The sequence below is a fragment of the Plectropomus leopardus genome, chromosome 9 (assembly GCF_008729295.1).
Source record: "Plectropomus leopardus isolate mb chromosome 9, YSFRI_Pleo_2.0, whole genome shotgun sequence".
Classification (NCBI taxonomy): domain Eukaryota; kingdom Metazoa; phylum Chordata; class Actinopteri; order Perciformes; family Serranidae; genus Plectropomus; species Plectropomus leopardus.
Genome location: NC_056471.1, coordinates 4,713,146 through 4,737,088, shown reverse-complemented (window position 1 = coordinate 4,737,088; position 23,943 = coordinate 4,713,146). Strand labels below are relative to the sequence as shown.

Below are 23,943 nucleotides of genomic sequence, written 5' to 3'. Positions count from 1 at the left end.
TCTCAGTGAAATCTAATATTGAACATATTAATGTATTTAAATTTTAAATGGAGGTTGTGCTCACTCTTTGTAATGAGTGACAGTTGCATTTGACTGCTTGCATTTATTTGATTGTTGTAGCAATGTTTTATGCTACCCTCTTGGCCAGGTCGCTCTTGGAAAAATAGATTTTAAATCTCAAGTCTTTTACCTGGTGAAATAAAAAGTGTGTATATATATATATATATATATATATATATATATATATATATATATATATATATATATATATATATATAAACAGTACTGTGCACAAATCTTAGGCCATCATAGTTTTTTTTTGTTTTAGAAAAGTTGTCATGAGGATATAATATATACATTTATTGGTTAGTCTCTTTATGAAGATACAAAGAATACAGAGAACAAGCAAAATAGTCAAAACAAAATGGCTTCTTCTGTCTGAAGTCAATATTTAGTGTGAAACATGGAATCATACAACCATAACAAAAGGTAGCTCAAACAATCAATACTGAGCTGTCTTAAATGCAACCTGGTTTAAATACACCAGATGATTAGTATTGTTAATCTCATATTGCCTGCCTAAGAGAGTTCAAGACATGCTAAGTGGAAATGGAGGTCACAGTAAATATTTGCAACTGAAGCCTGATGAGGTTATTTCATTCTGAAACGTTTGCATTTTTAATACTGTATACTGGTTGTATTTTAGTAAAGGAAACTACTGAGAAATAAGTACAAATGGTCATTATAACCTTGCTAAAAGAAAGTTCAAAGTGGCCTCAGACTTTTGCACAATACTGTATATATATATATATATATATATATATATATTGCCACTTGAATTAATGATCTGTAATGCAATGTCTGAGCGCTGCTCAGGCAGAGAAGGATGGTATTCTGTAGTGGTGTGCCATTGCATTTCGCTGGTGAAGAAGCTGAAATAAGTGCATCCACTGAGGTGTTGTGTTTCCATCAATGCCAATCACAGCCGGTGCTGATAATTATTGATGACTACTACAGTCATTTAATTTGGGTGAAAATTGCATTAAAAGGCCAAATGTTAGTGGATTTATAGAGATTCAGGCAATTAGAATGGTCTTAAGAAAATCATATTGACGTCATACTACCTTTCACTACAATTTCAATATCTATATCTGTCACACATGTATATAAAGATATATCTTTTTAGCTCCCTGTTTCCATTTCAAAAAGAAAGCCCCATGACAACATTTGTGTCAACACAATGCCTTCACTCAAGGCTTTTTATTGTGAAATATTTGCAGGACCGTGTTGTTGGCAATGCACTGGATTGCACATCTCCATAAAGCAGCAGCATTAGTGTGAAAACTAAGTGTGCAAAATGCAGCAGTTTAGTGAGGTGAGGTAGCCTGATGTTAAATGTCACAGAGGTAATAATCCAAAATCCAATGACCCTCCAAAAAAAACGTTATCCCTGCAGCACTTCATTATGTCACCTGTTGAAATTTTATCAGTTGTCATGGGAAGAGTTCTGCAGGGGGTTTAAATAGGTGAACAATTAGCACCTTGGAGTATATAATAGAAATGTATTTTTAAGGTTAATAAATTCACCTGCCCATTACATGCTTGTTGCTTTAGGTAAGAACCCCACCTGTGGCAGTGTTGCTGGTGGTGTTACTGGTGAGATTGGTGATGTTGGCAGCTCTGGATTTGTTCTTCAGATGTTCGAGGATGTTGCTGAGATCCCTGCTGACCTGCCCTCCCAACTCCTCCGCCACCAGCAGACGCTTGTACAGAGTCTGCAAGTCTGATGGTGCTGCTGAACCTGGAGACAGAGAGGGAAGCATTAATCACTGTGTCTCATCAGATGGATCTCTAATTCTGTTTGCCTGCTGCTCCGTACTTCCACTCTGCACTCCAAGAGTACCACTGGGTGGTATGTAAATTGTATTTCATTACCTCCTGAACTTTCACCGGGTACGGGTATACGATATACAAAGTGTGCATCATTACACCCTCAGGCGGCTGACCACTTACTACTTGCAGGTTTTCATAATATTTAATAATAATAACTCTGGAAAATTAATAATAATTAAATAATTTATTGAGAAAAGTAATACTCTCAAACCTATCTCTAAATTAAACAGATAAATACAACTGCACATCTATGGAATTTAACTTTTTTTTGGCCTTTTGGTCTGAGGAGATGCAATTACCTCATTAAATCATCATAAAACACACTTTTAACACACTAAAAACTAAAACCTCAAAATAAAACTTATCCAAACCGTCCTGGTTACTTTTGCTGGTAATCTAGTTAGTAAGTCCACCGTTCCAACAATCTTTAGGATTCATTCCTGGGGTTCTCTTTTAGACTTAGACTTAGACTTAGACTTAGACACGTTTATTTATCCCACTTGTGGGAAATTAACTTGTAACAGCAGCCGTGTGTACAGAAAAAATATATAAAATATCAATATATACAAAAATATAAAATATACAAAAGTGCACAAATGGCATGTATCAAAGAAGAAGAAGAAAAAAAAAATTCTAACTCTAACCACAGCTAGAGCCAAATAGGTGATTACTTATGCTCATGTCTTTCCTCAAAAAGGGAACTCAAGGTCCCTAAAAAGAAAAAAAAGAAAGGAAAGAGAAGCTGTCTCTGCGGGAGTGGTGGTACCTTATGCTTGTTTTGCATGGAGCCTATATTTTCAGAACATCTACCACAGTCGCGAGCAGTGTCAAACAGTAGTTTCTGTGTCTTGGTAAAGTTTGACAGTTTTCAAAAACAGCTACACTGTCGACTGATACAAACTTCTTGATAAATGTATTGGTTTCTCGCTGTTTTAGTGGAAACACAGAGTCGCTTAAAAGTAAATTAAAGCGTTGTTTCAGACCAAGAAGTGGCTGCTGTTAATGAGCAGGCTACCAGCAGGTTACACTGACAGCTTACCTCCATCACCGGGAATCGATTTAATCCAAGTAACCGACGCAACACACGCGAAAACCAGCAGACATCCAAATCTGAAGGGGAAAAACCTCATTTCATTTGTCAGTGACAGTCCGTCCGTTTTTGTCTGCCGACTCGCCGCCGGACACCGGTTCCCAGCGCAGCGGGCAGCAGGTGGATGTGAGCCGCTCAGGTGAAGTGCAGGCAGCGTTCTGCTAACAGCTAACAGTCTCTGTCTCAGTCTCAGACTCTGTCCCCTCTGTCAAAACACACTACACAGAGACATGTTTGTCTTTGACCTCTTCCACCTCTGTGAGCCGCAAGTGTGAACGGTCTCATGAGGGCAGCTCATTTCAACATGCTGTAAAACTGCTTGCGGGACTAACAGGTGCAGGGCGAATGAGCGCGGACAACAGCGACACCTGCAGGCGGAATGAGAGAACACCTGTCCTGTCAGGCAGGAATTAACCCTTTGAGACCTGAAGCGACATCAATTTACTGCTGCTTTCAGACGCTTTTAACCGGTATTCAAACCTTTAAACCCTGCGTAAATTGGTCAGATGTCTTTCAAAAACATGGAAAAAATGGCCACGACAAACTTGACGACAAATGAAATTGCAAGAAATCAGTAGATTTAGAATGTATTTTTTAAAAAGCTAGGGAAAAATGTCGAGGGAAAAAGAAAACAGCTGTGGAAAAACTATATTTATAATTATCAAAATTACATATTTAAAATTATGTTTAAAAAATTCTGATTTATATAATAATTACCTATTATAATGTTATTGAAACACTAGTTTTCGAGTACTTCTTCCAGGTCATTTCCTTAGTAGGTTTAGAAATGTATTTTTTTAAAGCTAGAGAAAATGTCTAGGGAAGAAGAGAAATGCTAGGGAAAAACTATATTTATACTAACCAAAATTACATAATTCAAACTATGTCACAAAATTATAATTTATATCATAATTACCGATTATAATATTACTAAATATAAATAACTATAGAGTAGCGTATTAACAGTTAAACACTTTTTTTATCTTGTAAAAACGAGAGGCTGCTTTGCCTCGTGATTAATGAAACAGTAGGCTATTATTAGTATTATTATTATTGATTTAAAGGGAGAATATTTCATAATTTATCATCTCGGTTTGGTAAGAAAAAACCCTGACGGTATATTCACTTAGTCTACACAGTACATTTTAATGCCTAACTTAAGATTTTGTTACGGTGTTGGGTGGTAAATATGTAGTTGTTTAAGCATTAAGGCGAGGTGAAAGTGTGAGGTGAAATTACTATTTTTATTTCAAAAAGTTTGTATTTCTTGTTAGCCTATGAAGGTCAATTTGGTTAAAAGCTACATTACAGAAAATAGACTGGTTTCCTGCCCCATGAATAGGACCTCATCAACAGCTCAACATTCCATTGTATAATAATTAAACATAACAAAAACTATAGCAACACTCTCCTTGAATAACTCTCCCTTTATATATAAAATATCAAGTTTTCACTCATTGGCCAGCAGGGGATGTAGCTCAGTGGTAGAGCGCGTGCTTTGCATGTACGAGGCCCCGGGTTCAATCCCCGGCATCTCCACACTTTTTCGCCGAGGGACTAACTTATGTTTTATGTTATTATTAACATTTAAGCAAACTGCACGGTGAATAGGCTTTGTATAAACTTCGGTATTATTAGCTTATCACCTTACGAAACAGTTGTTTACCCGCGCAGCACCGTGACATTTACCGGCAGGGAAAGGGCTGCTTTCCCTGCAGGACACCATTTGAAATCATCTTATTGGTGTATTTTTACATACACAAATTTAATTACATTTTTTTTTTATTGTTTTTGTTTTTTTTTAATCTTTTTTTCTTTTTTTGTGCTAAATTTCAGGTAGTCTTACTTTCTTTAAACTCTGAACTAAATTTTTTTTTTCCTCCCTCCCTCCCATTTCTTTATCTATCTATCCCTTCTTCCTACCGTCCCCTCCATCCATATTTTAAGTAACTCAAGTGCGTAGGGGAAATGTATTGAAGTAAAAATATACTTTTTTTAGTTACATTTTTTAAAATTTATTCAACATAAAGACAGCACATACAACATATAACACAGGGTTGTTCACAACAAATTCAGATACTATTCTGCTTTTTATCGGCTTATCATGTCCATTTTCAACACTAGAGGTATATAATCAATGGTCAAAGTATACATTTTATTCAGGAAATGTAGTGGAATAAAGTAATAGTTGACAGATATATAAAAACTCAAGTAAAGTACAGATACTCCCAAAAATACTTACTGTACTGTGACAAAATATTATTACTCTGATATATATCTGATATATACCACAGTCCATGACACCACTGGAGTTAAAAAAAAGTTTCTTTTGTAATTTGTGTAAAATATCCCTTTAATCCTTGTTTTCATGAAAAGCCAATCTTAAAGGATTAAACTTGTTCTTTAAAAGCACTTTATTGTGAGATTCTGTTGAAATCACTAAATTTTGACCATGACTAAATTCCATTGTAAGTCACTCTCAGTTGGTAACAGAGTAATTGTATAACTGAGACCACAGATGCTCATCATCACGGTCCTCTGCGCTCTCACAGACACATCACTGTTAAACACTGCTGTCTTTGTGGAGCTCAGGCGTCAGGGTCTCCTCTCCTCCACCCACAGCTCCTCTGGCGGTTTACCACCATCTCATCAGCAGCCACCACAGGTCAGCTCTGTCAGAGTGACGTGAGGCCAGCCTTTGTCACCAACACTTTTATACAGTGTGCTTGCCCATCAGCCCCGGGCTAATGGTTCCACAGTCACTCCATCATCACATACCCACACTCTCAGAGACATTTCCACCCAAAAATAGAGTTCGATCTCCAACTAGTGTTAAATGTGTTAATTTTAGTGTAGAAAATTGTAAACTTGACCTTCCTGCCTGGTTGTGACAACTGAGTCTCCTTGTTTGTTTTGTTTTATTTTTATTACATTTACATTACATACATTTACATTACATGTGTTTTTTTTTTTACATTACATTACATTTTTCCATTTTTTTCCCAATTTGTTTGCTTTTTTTGTCATTTTCATCCAAATATTTATTCATTATTTTTTTAATCTTATGTGTGATATTTTTTAAAAGCAAACTCAAGACCCACCTTTTTAGTTTGGCATTTAACTAAACTCAAGGTATTTATTTATTGACTATTTATTTATACATTTTAGTCTGTTTTATTGTAATTGGTATTGGTATTGGTAACTTTGGTATTATTACAGCCCGTAAGTTTTTGTCATGACACATTGCTTTAATTTCTGTTATGGTCTCTCTTTGTGGGTAGGGTAAGGGGGAGAAAAAATAGAAAAAATTCCTTGCATTGTTATTCCCATAAAAAATATAAACTAAAAAAAAAGAAAGAAAGAAAGAAAGAAAACGGTAAACTGGCTGCTCCATTCGCATAAATTGCTTTTGGCCTTTAAAACTGTTCAATCAGTCAAACTGTCTTGCAGATGTGCGCAGAGGGAATTGTGGGTGCAGGACTTTAGAGACGTCAACAGAGACACCACGCAGTCCAAAAAGAGCATTTTTGTCACCATGGACAACAGCAAGATGAACCCCACACAGACCCGGACACACAAATCCATTCATATGTTTACCAAGATCCCCACCCCAGCCACCCACCCAGAATCCATCAGCCATTACCACCCCGTAACCTTTGGCCTGTCCCTCCAGCTGCATTCATGAGGAAGTAGCCTGTTGTCACGGTAACTGAGGAAACGTGTAATCTCATTTCCCCCTGAAACTTTGGTTTTCTTTGACTGTTATATAGATAATACATCAGTTCATCTGTGTATGACTCTAAAACTTAATGACAATGACATACATGCTTTTTTTATTTCCTTTACAGATATGGATCTTTATGATACATGTCCTTTTTGACAGTAAATACAACCCAAATAACAAAAAAAATCTGCTCTGAGTACAGTCTGCAGGTGCTCCTTTAAGGCTACAAAGGTGTCCTGTGGATATATATATATATACTATATATATATATATATATATATATATATATTACCTCATATATATATTACCTCCGTGTTGAGTTTGTAAGTATTATTACTTCATTACAGCACTTAAGTATTTTTTGGAAGTATTTGTACTTTACTTAAGTTTTTATTTTTCTGTCAACTTTCACTTTTACTCCACTGCATTTCCCCTATAAGTGTTTTAGTCACTTACTACAGAGGGGAGTAAGGGACAGATGGATGTATGAAAATAATGGAAGGGAATAAAAAACTGCGTTTTGTTCTTTAACCCTTTGACACCAACATTATTTTCCTTGCGGCTTTTAGATGCCTTTCATATATATTTTAACCTTTGAAACCTGAGAAAATTGGTATGATTTCTTTCAAAAACATGGGGAAAAGGGCAGTGAGCAACTTTGAAGGAAATGTGTCACAAATTGTAAGAAATTACTTTATTCAGATTTTTTAAATATGAGGGAAAATGTCAAGGGGAAAAAAAGGAAAAAAGCTAGGGCAAAACTATTTATATGATTATCATAATAAACACGTAACAGAATTATTAGACATTATTTTTTATTTCATACTCATTTTCAGGCAATTCTCTCTTCTCAGGACAGTATCCCCTCATCCCCAGTGGAAATTAATTACACACATGAATACGGGCGAGCAGCTTGTTCCATTTAGCATTTAGCTGGCAACATAAATATTATCCATCTGTTATGTGCATCTATATGTGTACACCCTGGACAGGTCACTTGGCTATCACAGGGCTGACACAGAGAGATATACAACCATTCAGACTCACATTCACACCTCAAAGAGAAATAAATCAGCTATTTGCTTGGGGATGACATAATTTTGATCTGCTTCTCCTAGAGAAAAAATGGTTCAAGAAATTAGTAGATTTAGATTTAGTAGATAGTTATTTAAACATTTCTTGGGAAAAAATATCTAGGGAAAAAAAGAAAAAAGCTAGGGAAAAATAATATGTATAATTTTCATGGTCACATATTTGGAAAAAAAATTAAACTATCTTTTTTGCTCCTTTTTATTTATTATTATTATTATTATTATTATTATTATCAGTATTTTTTTTTTTAAATTATTTTCAGGTAATTTTCCTATACTTATTTTGAATATTTTGGGGTCATTCTTTCCATGCTTTTGAAAGAACCACTTTGTTATTTGTCATTTGTCTCTTATTTAACTTGTCTCGCTATTTCACGATCTCAAGAAATGTATACTGCAGTCTCAGTACAGCAGAGGAAAAAAATGTATGAATATATGGCTGCTTAGGGCTTCCGTACTAAAGGTTAAATCAGTAACTTTCTATTTCAGTCTACTCAGAGAGTAATGACATTTGTTACCATCTGTGGAGCATACTATTGATCATGTGTGTCAAGTTAGGCTGTTGGTCATAAAGGCCATGACAAATCAATTTCATGACAAGTGAACGTACACCGAGGAAAGGCTTGATGAGGAGCATCAGTCAGTCACTCCATCTGTCTGTCCTGCTGCAAAAACACATAGGAGGAATCAAGTTTCCTGCAAAAACATCCCATCAGCCCTACATGTGTTTTTACTGTGGGCCATTGTCCCTGAGCAGACAAAGAGCAGATGAGATGGAACTTAATGATCCCAGTGGGACACCTCAGCAGCTAATAGGAACACAAAGAATATTAGTATTGACATGAATCAACCCGAGGCAGCATGGAAAATATATGAACTGGTGTAACATACACCTATAATACTCTCGTCAGTCTCTCAAAACACTTTATGGTTTCTAATTTCTCTTAAAAACATGTCTAAAAAGGCAATGAACAAGTTGGCAAGAGATGTTAAAGTCAATAATAATTATAAAAATGACCGCAAAACTGTTATTATTATTATTATTATTATTATTATTATTATTATTATTATTATTATTATTATTATTATTATTATTAACTATTACATCTATATTTATTTAGATATTTGATTTTTTTTGTTAACATTTTTTTATTCTTCCCATAATCTCTCATACTTGTTGAGAGCTGTTTTTGTTTTTTGTTTTTTATTTATTGTAATATGTTTGTCCTGTATTTTTTTTGGTGGAAAATAAGAACATTTAATGAATAAATTGTTAAAAAAAAAAACATGAAAAAAGACAATGAACAACTTGGTAAACATGTTGCAAAAACAAATTGCAATTAATAAGCAGCTTTAGAAAAAACATTTTTTTTTAAAGCTAGGGACAAATGTCTAGAGAAAAAGAAAAAAGCTGGGGAAAAATATATTTCTAACTACCATAATTACATATTTAAAATTATGTTACAGAATTATTGTAATTTTTAAATGCCTTTTGAGGAATAAAATGCTTTTCCAGGTCAGTCACTTGCTTGTCTTTTTTGTTTAATTTCTTTCTTTCCTTTTCTTGTACGTTATTTTACACATTTTTCAAAATTTTTTGGGTCATTTCTTAATTATTGCCCTCTTCAAATGTTTTTGACAGATATCAAGCCAAATTGCAGATGTTTCAAAGGCTTAACTTGGGATGAATGTCTTCAGGAATCTCAGCTGTGCTTGAAGAAAGAGGTCAGGATGCCTCGAACAGTTGGTCTTGTGGCTTCAAACTCAAAGAACAAACATGAGAGAAAAAGGAAACAGAGATAGAGACAGAGAGACAAATCTGCTCGTCTTCATTTTAGTTTTTAATCCCTGGGTTAAGAGGATTGTGTGTAAAATGGTAATGCCATCATGAGAGAAGATACACATGAGCATGCAGATGTTGCACACAGGGAGGCAAACACACATGATGCACACACACAAAATCTAAACCCGTCTTTGCTGTGTAACACTCACTAATCCTGCTCGGGTCAAACGCAGGATTCCAGGCTCAGAGAGTGTTGTGCCCAGACTAATTGTTTTAATTTTGGAAGAGGGGAATCATGAAATCAAAGCATTTATTTTCACATTATGTGAAATATTTGTGGAGCTCACAGATTGGAGGAGCACGACAGAGCAGAGTGAGCAAACTGAGTCGAAAAAGGTTGTTTTCTGCAAAACATGCAAGCTTACATTTGTCATGTCAGTGTGACAGTGGGTGGGGTTGAGGGTGGGGAGTAGGGGTTAGCAGCTTTGAGGGGAGAAGAAGCAAGAGAAGAGAAAGGACCCATCTGTTCCTATAGTGTCAGATAAAGAGAGGGTGAGAGGGAGGACGGATGCAGAGGAGGAGGAGGAAGGTAAGCACAGAAACAATTTCCTGTTTAATGCCATGTGCATCTTATCTGCTGCACTGGATCTGGAGCTGTTTTTGACATTTCACGCAAGTTTATCTGATGTATGCATGTGTTGCAGTGAAAGGTGTTAGATTTTGGAGGCGAGTGGCAGATAATATTGCATGTGTCAGAGCAAATATAATCCGAGTGACTGAGCTTCTTTGCAGCTATTTAGTCTCAAGGGGAAAAGAAAAGTTAAAGTTTTACAGTCTGTGCAGGACAGCAGCCAGGATTTCAAAAATATTTATAGTGAGTCTAAGTATCACCACCTAATCCCACAAGATTTTCATTTTCAGTTCAATTTAGTTAACCCCTTGGAACCTGAGTAAAGTGGTTTGATTTGTTTCAAAAGCAGGGGGAGAAGGTAATGAGCAATGTGTCAAAACATTGCCCAAAAATTAGCAATGAATTGGTAAAAAAAAAAAAGGAAAGAAAAGAAAATGAAATGAAAATAAGCAAAGAGAGAGAGAGAGAGAGAAGTAAAATGATTTGGTTTCTTTTTGTAAAAAACAAAAACAAACAAGAGGATGGCGCCAAAACTTGCTCAAAATAAAGTAAATATAATATAATTTTGTTGGCATTTTTCCTAGTTTTTTTTTATTTTTTATATTTCTCTAACCCCTCGACTCCACCAATTTACTCATGTTTCGAAGGGATTCTGAAAAACACAACACAAGAAAAATTATCCAAGTTAATCATCCAACTCTAGAGAATTCTGGATACCTTTTTTTTAAGTTTAGTTTAATGGTCTTGACTTAAAACTGGGCAAATTCAACTTCTAAGTAAATGAAATTCTGGAATTAGACTATAAAGGTTGTGATCTCACATTGACTGAAAGTGAAAGTTCAGCTTACTCCGCTTTGCATGCTTCTGTATAGAAAGCTGCACGGCAAACTTTTAGTGAACTGTAGAGCTAAAATGTATCATTGCGCCTGGAGGAGACATGCCTTTAGTCATGTTCATGTGTAGGTGGGTGCGTGTGTGCGAGGGTGTGCGAGGGTGTGTAAGTGCATATGTGCATCTCTCTGTCCATAGCCAATCTCACAAACTACTAGACCAATCAATCTAATATTTTTAATGCACATTTATGACTGCTTTCTTAACGACCTCTTGTGGTTGCACTGATTCACAACTGGTGAAAAATTTGTTTTAATGACTAGATTATATCACCCTTGACTGCTGATTCCTGTTTCCTCTTAGAGCTGGGACAAATGTTGCATCTTTCACCACCTGGAAAACATTTAGTTGTGCACTTGATACCACCCATGGTAGCGAGCTGGGAAGGACAATTGCTGTTGAGAGAATTGCTTAGGTGAAGGAAAAAGTTATGGTTTGGGATAAAATTGAAAGATTTCTTCCAGGGTTACTTCTCCCATGTGTGGAACAAGTCTATTGCATGTAGTTGCACCACACTGGAGTTGTCTACAGTGGTGAAGAGCTGCACTCTATTGAGGGGCTGTTTACATGGCAACGGTTCTGGCATGAAACGTTAAACTTTTGTTACGGTTTGGCTTTCTGTTTACACGACAATGGCGTTTTGGGGGCATTAGAACACAATCTTGTGAAACCGGGTTCCAGAGTTTAATCTTTAAAAAATGAAACACCTCCTGTCATTGTGTAAATTGGCAATGCACAGATCCTCGGAGAACAGTGACATGGCTGCGCTTCGATCATGCGTGTGATTTTCATCTACAGTGTATCATTACAAAGTTACACCATCAACTACTGGCCTGGAATGCATACTACAGTTACTACTTTCAGTTGTTTTTGCGGATCCATGTACACAAGGATTGTTCTCACAATGTTATCATATGAACATAGATTTTTGAATGACTTTTCCGTTTTTTAGTAGGGTGGATAAAATGGATAAAAACAAATTAGTTTCATGTGAGTTTCATAAGTTTTTGTTACTTTTGAAAGAAAATCCAGAGCTTCCTCTGGAAGATCATGCAGGCTTCCTGCTTTCTTAATGTGTATTATGACTAAAGATAAGTTTGTTTTTGTTTTTTTGCAAAAGAAATATGTGTGTATCATAAAAATCTGTTTCACACATTGAAGTTAATGTGGCCCTCTGTTTAAGGGAGGATGTTTGCTGGTAACACGCTTCCCCTTTTGACTCCGTGTGCCCTCTACTCTCTGTACTGCTTTAATCTCATTGCTTTAACACTGTCCTCCTCCTCCATTCATCCCTCCCTTTCATCCTTTCTTCTCTGCCCCCATGCTTTAACCGAAACGGTATACCCTCTAACTTAATTAAATGAAGCATCTCGCTGACACGGACACACACACTCACATCCACCCTGTCCTGTACAGCAGTCAGCGGTGCCCTCCCCTCTGTGTTTTATGGTAATTTCAGTCCATCTTCTGATTGCATCTGGTATATCATCTCCCCAGAGGGAATACAGTATGGATGTTTCCCGTCAACTTCATTCACTGAGCGTTTTAACTCGTTCATGCTATGGTGACACTGAATGTCACACTGTTTTCCTGATTTTGCACTAAGAGAATAAAGGGCTGCTCAGTCATCTGACCAGGAATAATTTGAGTAGAGAGTGCTAAAGCAGGTTAAAGTCATTTATTACTGCATTCTCTAACGTAAGTGAAGACACTGGAGATGAGAAGCTACAAAAAGTGCATCCTCTGTATTTGTATATGTGATGGAGGGAGCCCAGAGAGGATTTTTCAGCTCAAAATGTTGTAAAGTACTGAAACAGATATTTTAACCCTGTGAAACCTGAGCAGATTTGTTAGATTTCTTTCAAAAACATGACAAGGCAATGACCAACTTAACAAAAAAAGACACAAAAATTTGGAGGAGGAAAAGTAAAGTAATATATTCTATTGTATATAAGCAGCATTAAAATGTTGCAGCTTGCAGAAGTTGCAATTTTAACTCGCTTATGTACTGTAGTTAGGTAGTTTTCCCCACAACAAGTTTTTTGTGTACATTATTTTTTTGAAAAGTATCTATTAACTGACAGATAATTATTTGGCATGTTCTTGTATTAAAAACACTGGTCCCAGATACTGCTACATTTTCACTGTATTGTGACAGTTTTTGCAGCTGTAATTGCAATTTGTCTCCTAATTTTTAATTTTCATTTCATTTATTTTTTTTCCATTTTACTCTAGGGATGTAAAATCATCTCAGAAGCTGGATTTACAAGCGTTGTTGAATATTCCTGTTAATATTTCATGCAAAAATATGCAACCAAGATGAAGATGTGGATTGTTTTTCTGTGCCTGAGCAATGGATGGTTGCAAACAGCATTTACTGCTGATATAACTCCCACGCCCTCAATCGCACCAGCAACACCTACTGAGGATGAAGGAACCCAACTAGTGGTAAGTTCATTTGAAGAATATACATCTAAACATTCTACTACTTCATGATAATTAGTACAAATTGGAGCAACACAAGTAGAAGGCAGCTATTTGGGCATCAGTTTGCAAAAGACTTGTTTTCATTTCCTAAAATACTGTCATTACTGTCCAGCTAAAAAGACATCTCATAGAACACTGAGTGTGGATTTTGAGTTTGGGTCCCCGTTAGTCCAAGTCACGTGATGATGTTACTATTACTGTATGCAGATGACTACATGCTCTTCTCTCTTTACAGGACTGGTTGATTAAGTATGGCTACCTCCCACCCTCAGACCCTTCCACTGGTCAGCTTCAGGCCTGGACAGCTGTCACTAATGCTGTCAAGTCCATGCAGAGGTTTGCAGGCCTCAAAGATACTGGAGTTGTTGGTAAGGATTACAGACAGTGGCTGAGGAAAGCTGGATACTTTAAGATCCAACACACTTTAACGTTCAGGCTACTTCCTGAATCTGGTGTTCCCTATTTAACTCCACGAGTCACTTCTGGTTCTTGCGTGCTTTGGTGTGTTCAGATGAAGAGACAATGGCATTGATGAACAGTCCACGCTGCTCTCTACCTGACCAAGACATCCACTCCAAGTCACTGGCCAATCAAAAGGGGAGCAACATGAGGAGAAGGAGAAGGGCTATCTCCATGTGGACACGCAGGAACATTAACTGGAGGTCGGATAAAATTAACTTCTTGTGAACTATACAGAATAATAATCTGTAACTAGAACAAACATGATTATTTTCTATTTCAATTTTGGAAATTATGCTTGGTTTTCTAAGGGTTTACATGTATTTGGTTCAAGTCATTTGCAGCTATGTCTTTCCCTTTCTTACACTCTGTTACATTCTTAGGTTGCATTCATACCCCTCCTCCTCCAATCTGTCCCGAGAAACAATTCGCTCGCTGGTGTTTTATGCTTTAAGAGTGTGGGCGGATCCAACACCGCTGGAGTTTCATGAGGTTGGTATATTTGTCTGATGGTGCATTAAATGACATAAATGACAAATGACAAAAGATGGTATATATGGGTTTCCTACAGGGCTGATGGAAAGCTATGTCACGATGGAAGCTGGGCACAACTACCCATGCCTAGCTCGACATAGTCATTGCCTTTACCTAGGTACAAGGTACAAGGTAGATTTACTGTCATTTTTCTTAAACGTGGTTTAAGAAGAAATACAATTTTAAGGTTATCCTAAATCCTGCTACATCTTTGGCGTCAAAGGAGGAGTTGAGGAGTCTCAGAGCCTGGGGAAAGAAGCTGCTCTGTAGTCTGGTGGTTCAGCAGCAGATACTTCTGTATCTTTTTCCAGATAGCAGCAGGGTGAACAGACTGTGGGGTGGCTGCTGTCTTTCAGTATCCTTTGGGCTCTGTGCAGACACCTCACTTCCCCGACATCACTGATGCTCTGTAGATGGGAACCAGTGATGTTCTGGGCAGTTTTAATCACCCCCTGTAGAGCCTTCCTTTACTGGGCCGTGCATGAACCATGCCAGTTGGTGATGTTTCTTGTCAGTACGCTTTCTATTGCTCCTCTGTAGAAGTTAAACAGGATCTTGCTCTGGAGTTTAGCCTTCCTAAGTTTCCGTTGAAAGTAGAGCCTTTTCTGTGCTTTTTTAACCTGGGTGGTGATGGGTGATGACCAAGATAGGTTCTCAGTGATAGTAATTCCAAGTAATGCAGTTTTCCCTATTTTTTTCCTCAGAGCATTGGGAGTTAATTTCAAGGCTTTTTTGGACCAACTGATTTTTAAAAATGTCTAAGATTTTAGAGACCCAACATGGAGAGGTGAGAGACCAGGACTATTTTATAGACCAACAATGAAATTGCAACCAAAATGCCTGTCTACTGGTAAAAATGTTCTTGTTTGGCACAACATACTGCTCTTACGAATCTCACTGTAAATAATGTTTAGTAAACTAGCTGAAATGATTGAATCTTCCTCTGATTTACAGCTGAACACAAAATATTAAAAGTACACCATTGGTAATACATTTTACAGTAGTTACTCATCATCCTTGTCCATAATTTGCATGAATTAGGCCAAGACAAAATAAGTGTCACTAGGTTTAACCTGTATTTTTTCATTTTCTTTTAGCTTCTATCCAAGTGGATCTTCTCAGATTCTTCTCGGGTTCCAAATCTGGTGTCAGTTTTAGGGTTTAGGAAGATCTGTAAAGACCTATACCTGAAACTTGATAACCATTAAGTGTTGTTTCTTTCGCCCCTTGTCTTCAGGTGGGCAGCCCAGAGGCAGCTGACCTACAGGTGGACTTCCTCCATGGTTACCATGGTGATGGCTATCCCTTTGATGGGGCAGGGGGTGCAGTTGGCCATGCTTTCTTCCCATCAGATCCTGCACGGGCAGGAGGAGTACATTTGGATGCAGAGGAGGAGTGGGCTTTCAGACAGCCAGGTGGAGCAATATTAATAAAACTTCTGCATAGTTCATAATATATATATTATATATATATATATTCTAATATTACATTTTTATTGGACAGCGACGTCCAGACTCTGACTGGACTCTGCTGCTAAAGACTGCCACATCTGACATGATGTATGAGATGTACTTTAAGATTCAGTATATTCATTAATAATAGGAAGAAATTGACAATGAAACAAAGCAGCATGGCCTGCCTGATTCTGCATCATGTTTCACAACAGCAATACCTTTTTCTTTTGACCAACACTTGGTCCATCGCAAGATATCTTCAAAAGTAATTGCTGAATTTTCATTAAATTTGCTATATCATAGTACCCTGAGGATGAATCTGCTAATGATGACCATCCATTGGCTGAATTTCTACAGATATTACTGCAATATTGGATGATTCCATACCTCACAATTTACATTCAGCAATGTTTGGTGCCAATACAGGACAAAGTAAACTTTTTATGTTGCAAGATGTAATAAAGAGTGTGGCAAGGCTATAAAAAAGACCCCATCTATAGGGTATGACAGGTGAAATTTAACCAAAGCTGCCATGTTGGGTAATTACGAAAGATGTTGCTACAATAAAGGAATGGTGTCACTCAAATGCTCTTTGTGTGTGCTGTGCCTGACAGAACGTTTTGGGTACAATCAAATAAATGCATACGAGTTTTGTTGCTTATTAACATTCATGCTTCCCAGTAGATAATTCCTCTTAAGTAAAGGGACTTCAGCATGTTCTGCAGTAGCACACTGAGGTCAGACTTTATATTTGGGGCGTTTGCAGCAAGATTCTACAAAAAGCAACTCTGTCAATATATTGTTTGGTCTATCCAACAGCTTCATCTTGTGGTGTGTAATGAACATTGCATCCTTTAGTAGCTGCTTGCAGTTACCCCCAACCAAAAGGGAAAGTTGCACCCTTTAATCAGCTCATTATTGTCTCTCTTCCCTTCTTCTCTCACAGCCTCTGAGGGCACTGACTTGTTCACAGTGCTGGTCCATGAGTTTGGTCATGCACTGGGCCTCACTCACTCCTCGTCTCGTCACTCAGTGATGAGGCCGTACTACCAGGGACCTGCAGGAGACCCACTGCAGTACCGCCTGGGGCCTCAAGATCTGGAGCACATCACCCAGCTCTATGGTGAGTCCTTTCTCACAGCCGTGTTTAGAAATGTCCACCATTTTGGGTGTAAACACATGGTAACATTGTGTTTAATGTAAAAAAAAAAAGATCTTGTAAATTACTAGATCATCAAAGAAAGAAGACATAAGATAAAATGACTTCATTATGATGTCCTGCCATCTTCAGATGTTAAAAAAGGACATAAAATGCATAAAATAAATGAGAACAGTTGTGAACCAGTTTCATGGACTGACCTCTGGTGTGTTATTGAGGAAGTATGGACAGGCAGCGCCGTTTTCAGTTGGTTTTATCCTCCACATAATGCTCATATGTGAAAGCCATGTATTATAAAGATTCAAAGGATTAAAAGAATTCTCTGTGATGAAATGTGTGACTGCATTGTTCATCAGGAGTGGTTCTTAATTCATTTTGCCTTTGCATAATGACATGCATGCTTCCTCCAGCCCATTAACATCTCCTGAGCCGCACAGCTGTGTGCTTGTTCATATGCATCAGTATGACCATCAAGCATCTGCTTTGTTACTTTTAACACATGCAATAACAACCCCATCTGATAAAGTCAACACTTCCATCCAAATCGCGTATCTTCATATAGGAATCTATAGCGTGTTTTCGAGGTTGCTTTATGATATCAAAATCCATTTCAAATAATTGATCACAGAAAGACAGTTCAGGATATTTGAAGGAATCATGCAATAATCTTTGCAAAAGAGAAAAAAGTGGTGTGTGGTCACTACCACAAACACTTGTACTGTATTTCCTCTGTCTGGAAAATGATTGCATTATCATCACTGTCAAGTGCATCTATGCTGCTTAATTGTAGTTTGGTTTAGATTGATTTGATTTTTGATTTAGGTAAAAAGAATCAGCTGCTGGCCACTGACGCTCCTCGCCTTGCTCCAGAGCCTCAGCTGCACCACAGAGGACACCACCATCATCACACATATGGGTATGACATACAAGACATACGATGTTAGGAACTATGTGTCCTAACCTGTAGGTCCTGACCCCCAGCCAGGGGTCACTAATTAAGGTTTAATGGGGGGATACAAGGCTTATTTCATTTTGAGGGGTGTAAGAAAAAAATATATATACAGTATGTATATATATATATATATATATATATATATATATATATATATATATATATATATATATATATATATATATATATATATATATATATATATATATATATTATATGTGTGTATATATATTTCTTTTTTTTTTTAAAGTTGAATTTACAAAAAAAGTCTAATAAGTATGAATATTACTTTTAAAACTAGCACATAATTCAGAGTATTGTGTTAAATGTAAAAAGGTATCTCTGATGTTATATTCACAGGAATGAATTAGTCATTTTTGTGTTCACTATTTAGGTTAACTGTACAATTTATCAGTTGATAGAAAAGGGGATTCTTAAGTAAAATGATTGGGAACCACTGTACTAGACAATGTGTTACCTGCACATCTATTTTTATTTCTGCTTACAACACAAACTAAGTACAAGACAGCTGACTTCTGCCCAGCACATTTTATTTAAGCCTATTTCCACGTAAAACACATTGTGTTTTAATAACCAGTAGATGTCGCAAATAGACTCCATTTAGCTATATGAAGCCATTCAAAAACAACAAGACTTGACTATCACATAGGTGCAGCAATTATATCATGCATGTTTTAAGATGGCTAATATGTCAACACTCCAAATAAAACAAAAGTGAGTTAATCAAGAAGTTATCTAAACCAGCTGCATAAGATACTGACCTGTAGTTAAGCTTCATTCAGTTGTTGATAGTTTTGGTGTGAGTTGCTGAGTGTTGGGACATATCGATCATAGAGATGTCTGCCCTCTTTCCAACATATTGAAACTAGAAAGCACTCGGCTTGTGGTGCTCAAACCACAAAAATAAAGAAAATCACTATACATTTTAAAAAATCTATATCTTTTTCCAGAAAATAATTGACATACTACATGAAACTGCTGGCAGCAAGGTCTGGGGGTATCTTAAGTAAAGAGATTTTGTCACAGTTTTCATTCTATTTTAGTCAAAATACTGCTTGAATTTAGTCACAGTCATCATTTTGTCCATGTCTTTTGCATGAAAATAAGTTCCTGACAAATTTGGTATAACACTACATGAGATAGTATTGCTTTTCAAGTGCTGATCTAAGTGTCATGTATGGGTTTTTGTGTTCTGGACCTAAAAAGACCAAGAGTAGTTTCTAAGTGGATGATTCCACCACCCACATATCTTCAATATTGGAAACTGATCAGGTGAGTCTCCAGGTAAAACACAGGAAAAACATTAAAGGACTAGGAACAAGGCAGCTGGCAAAGCAGCAAGGCACACGCTGAAAACTCCCCACAAAAACACCGGTAAGTTTAGCAAGAACTATGAAAAACACTTGCCACAAACATACCACAAAAACACTGGAACTAAATGAAGGAAGGCTCTCTGAGAAGCACAACCATAAAAAAGAAAGCATTAACTGGCAGAGCAACAGAGAGGAGAGCACCTTTTATGGAGGAGCTGATTGCTGCTGATTGTGTGCATCACTGTCATCTCTGGAGAGAGGGAATCAGCCATACGTCCTGCCACACACACTCAGCTGGACTGAGAGAAACACAATGGGGAGAGGAAGGGAAAGAGGAAATACAGCCAGAACACAAAAACCTAAACCACAACAACAACAAAGTGTTAAAGTTCATGTTTGATTTAATCCTACCAAATGAAGACATGAAGCACTTTAAGTTTCTTTGTGTTTTCTCCCTTCAGCCCCTCCATAGATCGCTGCAACACCAGTTTTGATGCCGTGGCAAGGATCCGCGGAGAGACTTTCTTCTTCAAAGGTCTGAATAAACCACAAAGTAGGCGGGTTTCCATTAACCCTCAAACTGAAATTGCAAATCTAAAATACGCCTAACGGAAACACATCAGTTACAGGAAAAAAACTCCCATTCATCGCAGAAATTTTTACACTCTCATGAGGTAGCATTAGGTGATTGGAAAAAGCCATATTTTGCAAAACTGCAACTGAAACTCTTTTTTGGCTTTTATAGGTCACATGATGCTATGGCTTTGCGCTTGTTAGTTTGCTTCTTCGGTATGGTGCAGCAGGCGCTACAAGAGGTGTTATTGCATCCCGTAACTGTTCAAAATGGATTATCAGTAAGTTTTAAATCCGCATTTCCTCTGTGAAATTGTGGACTAACACCTCCCAGAAATCCCTCATATGTGGCCACTCCTTCGTATAAGAGGCTTGTCTTTCCATTATTGCTCCCTACACCGCCTACATCGCCTTTGATTGGAAATAATGTCGGCTAGTGAGGTGACTGCAACAGAAATAAACCTGCTAATGTTTTAAATGTCCATCGCCATGCTTCCCGGAATTATATTGTGAGAGAGAAGTCGTATAACATCATTTACAAGTAAATATCAAAATATTATTTTTTGCGCAAATCTGTAATGGAAACCCGCCCAGTGACTCGTTAGACATTTTAAATTAGAAGATAGACATTAATATGTAGTTTGTGAAGATGAAAACAGTCTGGCTCTGGTGAGCAGGAGAGCAGGATCACTTTCATCCCCCCTTGCATCACCATTCCATTTTGTCATCCCTCCAGGTCTTACGATGTGGCGAGTTAATGGTGGGGGCTTGGTGTCGAGTCGTGGGGCTTCAGTCAGAAGGCTGTGGAGGGGTCTGCCTCCTGACCTGCCTCGGCTTCACGCTGTGCTCGAGAGACAGTCTGATCACGCCATCATCTTTATCAGTGGTATATTCCAATAACATTCACACTGTCATCATGTAAATTCGCTTTTCCACAGAGACTGAAGATATGATGCAACAAAATGGTGATAACATGGAAAGCAATATAATTGGTTATACACCTAAAGCTCAATTTCTCTTTGATATATATTTCAAATGAATCAGCAAACTAACCTCTCCCGAATGTGTCTTGCTTCAGGTTCCCAGTTCTGGCTGTTCAGAGATCTGTCCCTGCAGGAAGGCTACCCTCAGCCCCTGTCTGCCCTCAGAATGGGGGTGAACTTAGCTGGAGTGGATGATGAGGAGGAGGAGGATGTAACAGCAGGGAAGTGGGGCCTGGTGTGGGACCCAGAGGAGGGCCCCGTGTGGGGGAACATAGGAGGCAACGAGGAAGGGCAGCAAGAAGACAACTGGACTCAGCTGCTCAGAGAGGGTGTCAGTGGCATCACCACAGACAGTGATGGTGAGGACAGCAATCACGATTGTGTCTACGTGTTAAGGTCGATGTTGTTACTTATTAACCAAATGTCTTGCTTAGGAAAAAAAGAAAAGGTGTGAACTTTCTGTTGGTTATCACCATAAATGTATAAAGAGGACTAGATACAGTGTTAGAGGCGAGGTCCTGTTCCTATGAAAGTTGCTCAGTGGCACATGAAGCCAATAAAGCTCAAATTCCCAGGAATAAAATTACTCAGATAATCCACGTCACTGGACTGATAGGAAAAGCACACTAAAGACCAACCGAGCAGCTAACTTCTGATTTAGCCCTCCACTTTTTTGTCCAACCTTTATGTAGACAAAAACATTCAAGCATGTAATGGTTTAAATATTTGAAATGTTATCAGACTGAACTACATTTTTTCGATCATATATGCTCACTATTCCTACACAAAAATGCCCAACTGTGCCATACACTGTATTACACCAACAGCCAGCTGATCCAATGTGCCAGTTTATGGAAGAGACAACATTTACAATAACATAAAAAAAACTGAGTAATTACCACAGTGACAATGAAATGCTGTTCAGGGTGGAGATGAAGAAATACTTTAACCAGAATGGAGAGATAAAGAACCTTGGCGGTGAAAGACTGAATGGGTCAAAAGAGAGAGGGGGGGAACTTCTGTGGAAACTAGAGGCCATGAAAGAGCAGAGGATAACTGTGAACTGTAAACACATGCTCACGTACGGAGAGCACTGCTGCTGCCCGGACTCGGTAACAACACACTATGGAGGATTTTCCTTCATCACAAGTGTGGATATTAACACTTTCAGCTCAGCCCTAGTACCTTAAAATAACTCAAAATTCACTTGGCTTCTCATGGAACACAAACTCCTGTCTCGTGGGGGAAAGTTGTTTGTTTGACCCATCCAAATCCTCCACAGACTTTTGCTCTTCATTCTATTTTCTTTTTTACCCATCAGCACATTCATCACATGATTGAACTCTTATGTTGGTTATATATGAATTGCCGGCTCATGATTACGTAGGTTTTAAACAAAGTTAATGCATTACTTTTTCATAGAAATAGTGCATGAGAACAGCCTGAGCACTTTGAGTCTGTTGTCACTGATTAAAAAATAGCATTTATTCTGGAGATTCGCATTAAAATCCTGCAGGTTTGTTGACTGTAAAAACTTCTCTCCCTCTTTTCCAGGCGCTGTCTATCTCTTCAAAGGAAACTCTTACTGGAAGTTCACATTTCCAGGCTCCTCGGTGCAGGACGGATACCCACGATCCTCTACTGCTGACTGGTTGAACTGTCCCGACTCCTCATCCTCCTCTGGGGTGGACGAGCGTTCCTTGTCTCTGTCTCCACCTGCAGAAAGACAGGAGCTAAGGGAGAGGTGGGGGGAAGAGAAAGAGAAGGAGGAGGAAAGAGGAAGAAAGAGGGACCATGGAAGGGACAGACATGGACATATACATAAAGACATAGTACAAGACAGAGGCTCACACATCTGGACACAGTGCACTTGCCAAAATGGAGCACTTGGTGGCAGGACAGCGTCTGTTATTGCTGTCTTGTTGCTGATGACATGGACACTGATGATTATTTAAATATGTGCAGGACAATAAAAGACAGTTATCTTATCAGGTTAAATCAGTAGAACAGTCATCCGCAAACATTCACTATACTGTCCCTCCCGACCATTTACACCTATTTCCTCTCTTTCTGAGTGAGACATGAGGACGTCAATACAGCTCTCATGTCTGTGTTCAGTAGGACCTGAAGTGGTTGATGCTAGAATGGATCGTCTGGAGAGAGGGGGGCGGGAACTTCGCTGCACATAATCAAATGCTCACAGCAGAATCAACTAATCACAGCAGCGTAGAGTTTCTGGCAGATTTTTTCAGTTTATCTGTTTCATAGACTGCATATAATATCTGTATCTTTATTTACAGTCTATGATCTGTGTCGGCATCATTCCTGCTCAGAATGTGATCACTCCACTGAGTTCAGTTCTTACAATGACGGAGGTGAAGAAATTAATGTAATGTAGTAATGAGAGCCTTCATATAAATGTAGTGGAGTCATAACTACAATATTTGACTTTCAAATGTAGTGGAGTAAATTTAAGAAGATTTAAAGAAGATTAAAAAAAACAAAAAAACAACTCAAGCAGAGTGCAGATACTCAAACTCAGCCTGAAAGTTAAGACCTCTTTGCAATCAGCTAAAATGCGGTTACAACATTGTGTCACAAGAGATACATTTGTTTAATCATTTTGATAATTTGTTGTGTTGAAGCTGGAAGAGAAATGATAGTAAGAGTTAAATGTACTGCACATAGGGGTGCTTACTCATGGTACAATGATGAGTGTGGCTGCCTCATTAATTACTTTTGCTATTTAATAAGGGTTCCAGTCTTGATTCTGTTGTTTTTAATCATTTTTCAAATCTCCATGAAATGTAACTAAATTAATGTCAAATAAATCTCTTGTAGTAAAAAGTACAATATTTCCCACTGCTATAGAAATTATTTGTTCTCTGTTCATTTCTTTACCTTT

At 37.7% G+C, this 23,943-nt stretch overlaps 2 protein-coding genes and 1 non-coding gene across 3 annotated transcripts in view; 2 read left to right on the top strand and 1 right to left on the bottom strand.

Moving 5' to 3' along the window:
• zgc:154054 (Alpha-1,3-mannosyl-glycoprotein 4-beta-N-acetylglucosaminyltransferase B-like) overlaps positions 1 to 3,266 on the bottom strand; it is a 28,638-nt gene extending 25,372 nt beyond the window's left edge. The window contains exons 1-2 of the mRNA XM_042493934.1: positions 2,933 to 3,266; positions 1,628 to 1,801 (exon numbers count right to left, since the gene is read on the bottom strand). Of these exons, the coding sequence (XP_042349868.1) occupies positions 1,628 to 1,801; positions 2,933 to 3,023 (265 nt within the window). The 5' untranslated portion in view covers positions 3,024 to 3,266. The remainder of the gene's footprint in view (positions 1 to 1,627; positions 1,802 to 2,932) is intronic.
• A 1,184-nt stretch (positions 3,267 to 4,450) lies between these two features.
• Positions 4,451 to 4,522, top strand: trnaa-ugc. Its single transcript has one exon. It is a non-coding gene; the product is annotated as a tRNA-Ala (tRNA).
• Positions 4,523 to 10,144: 5,622 nt separating this feature from the next.
• Positions 10,145 to 23,125, top strand: mmp17b (matrix metallopeptidase 17b). Its single transcript, XM_042492763.1, has 12 exons — positions 10,145 to 10,170; positions 13,339 to 13,551; positions 13,826 to 13,958; positions 14,102 to 14,252; positions 14,433 to 14,541; positions 15,821 to 15,998; positions 16,984 to 17,160; positions 18,019 to 18,112; positions 19,944 to 20,017; positions 20,792 to 20,941; positions 21,134 to 21,397; positions 22,593 to 23,125. Exons 2-12 carry the CDS (start codon positions 13,402 to 13,404, stop codon positions 22,991 to 22,993), a joined length of 1,881 nt encoding a protein of 626 aa, XP_042348697.1. The 5' UTR covers positions 10,145 to 10,170; positions 13,339 to 13,401; the 3' UTR covers positions 22,994 to 23,125.
• Positions 23,126 to 23,943: the final 818 nt, after the last annotated feature.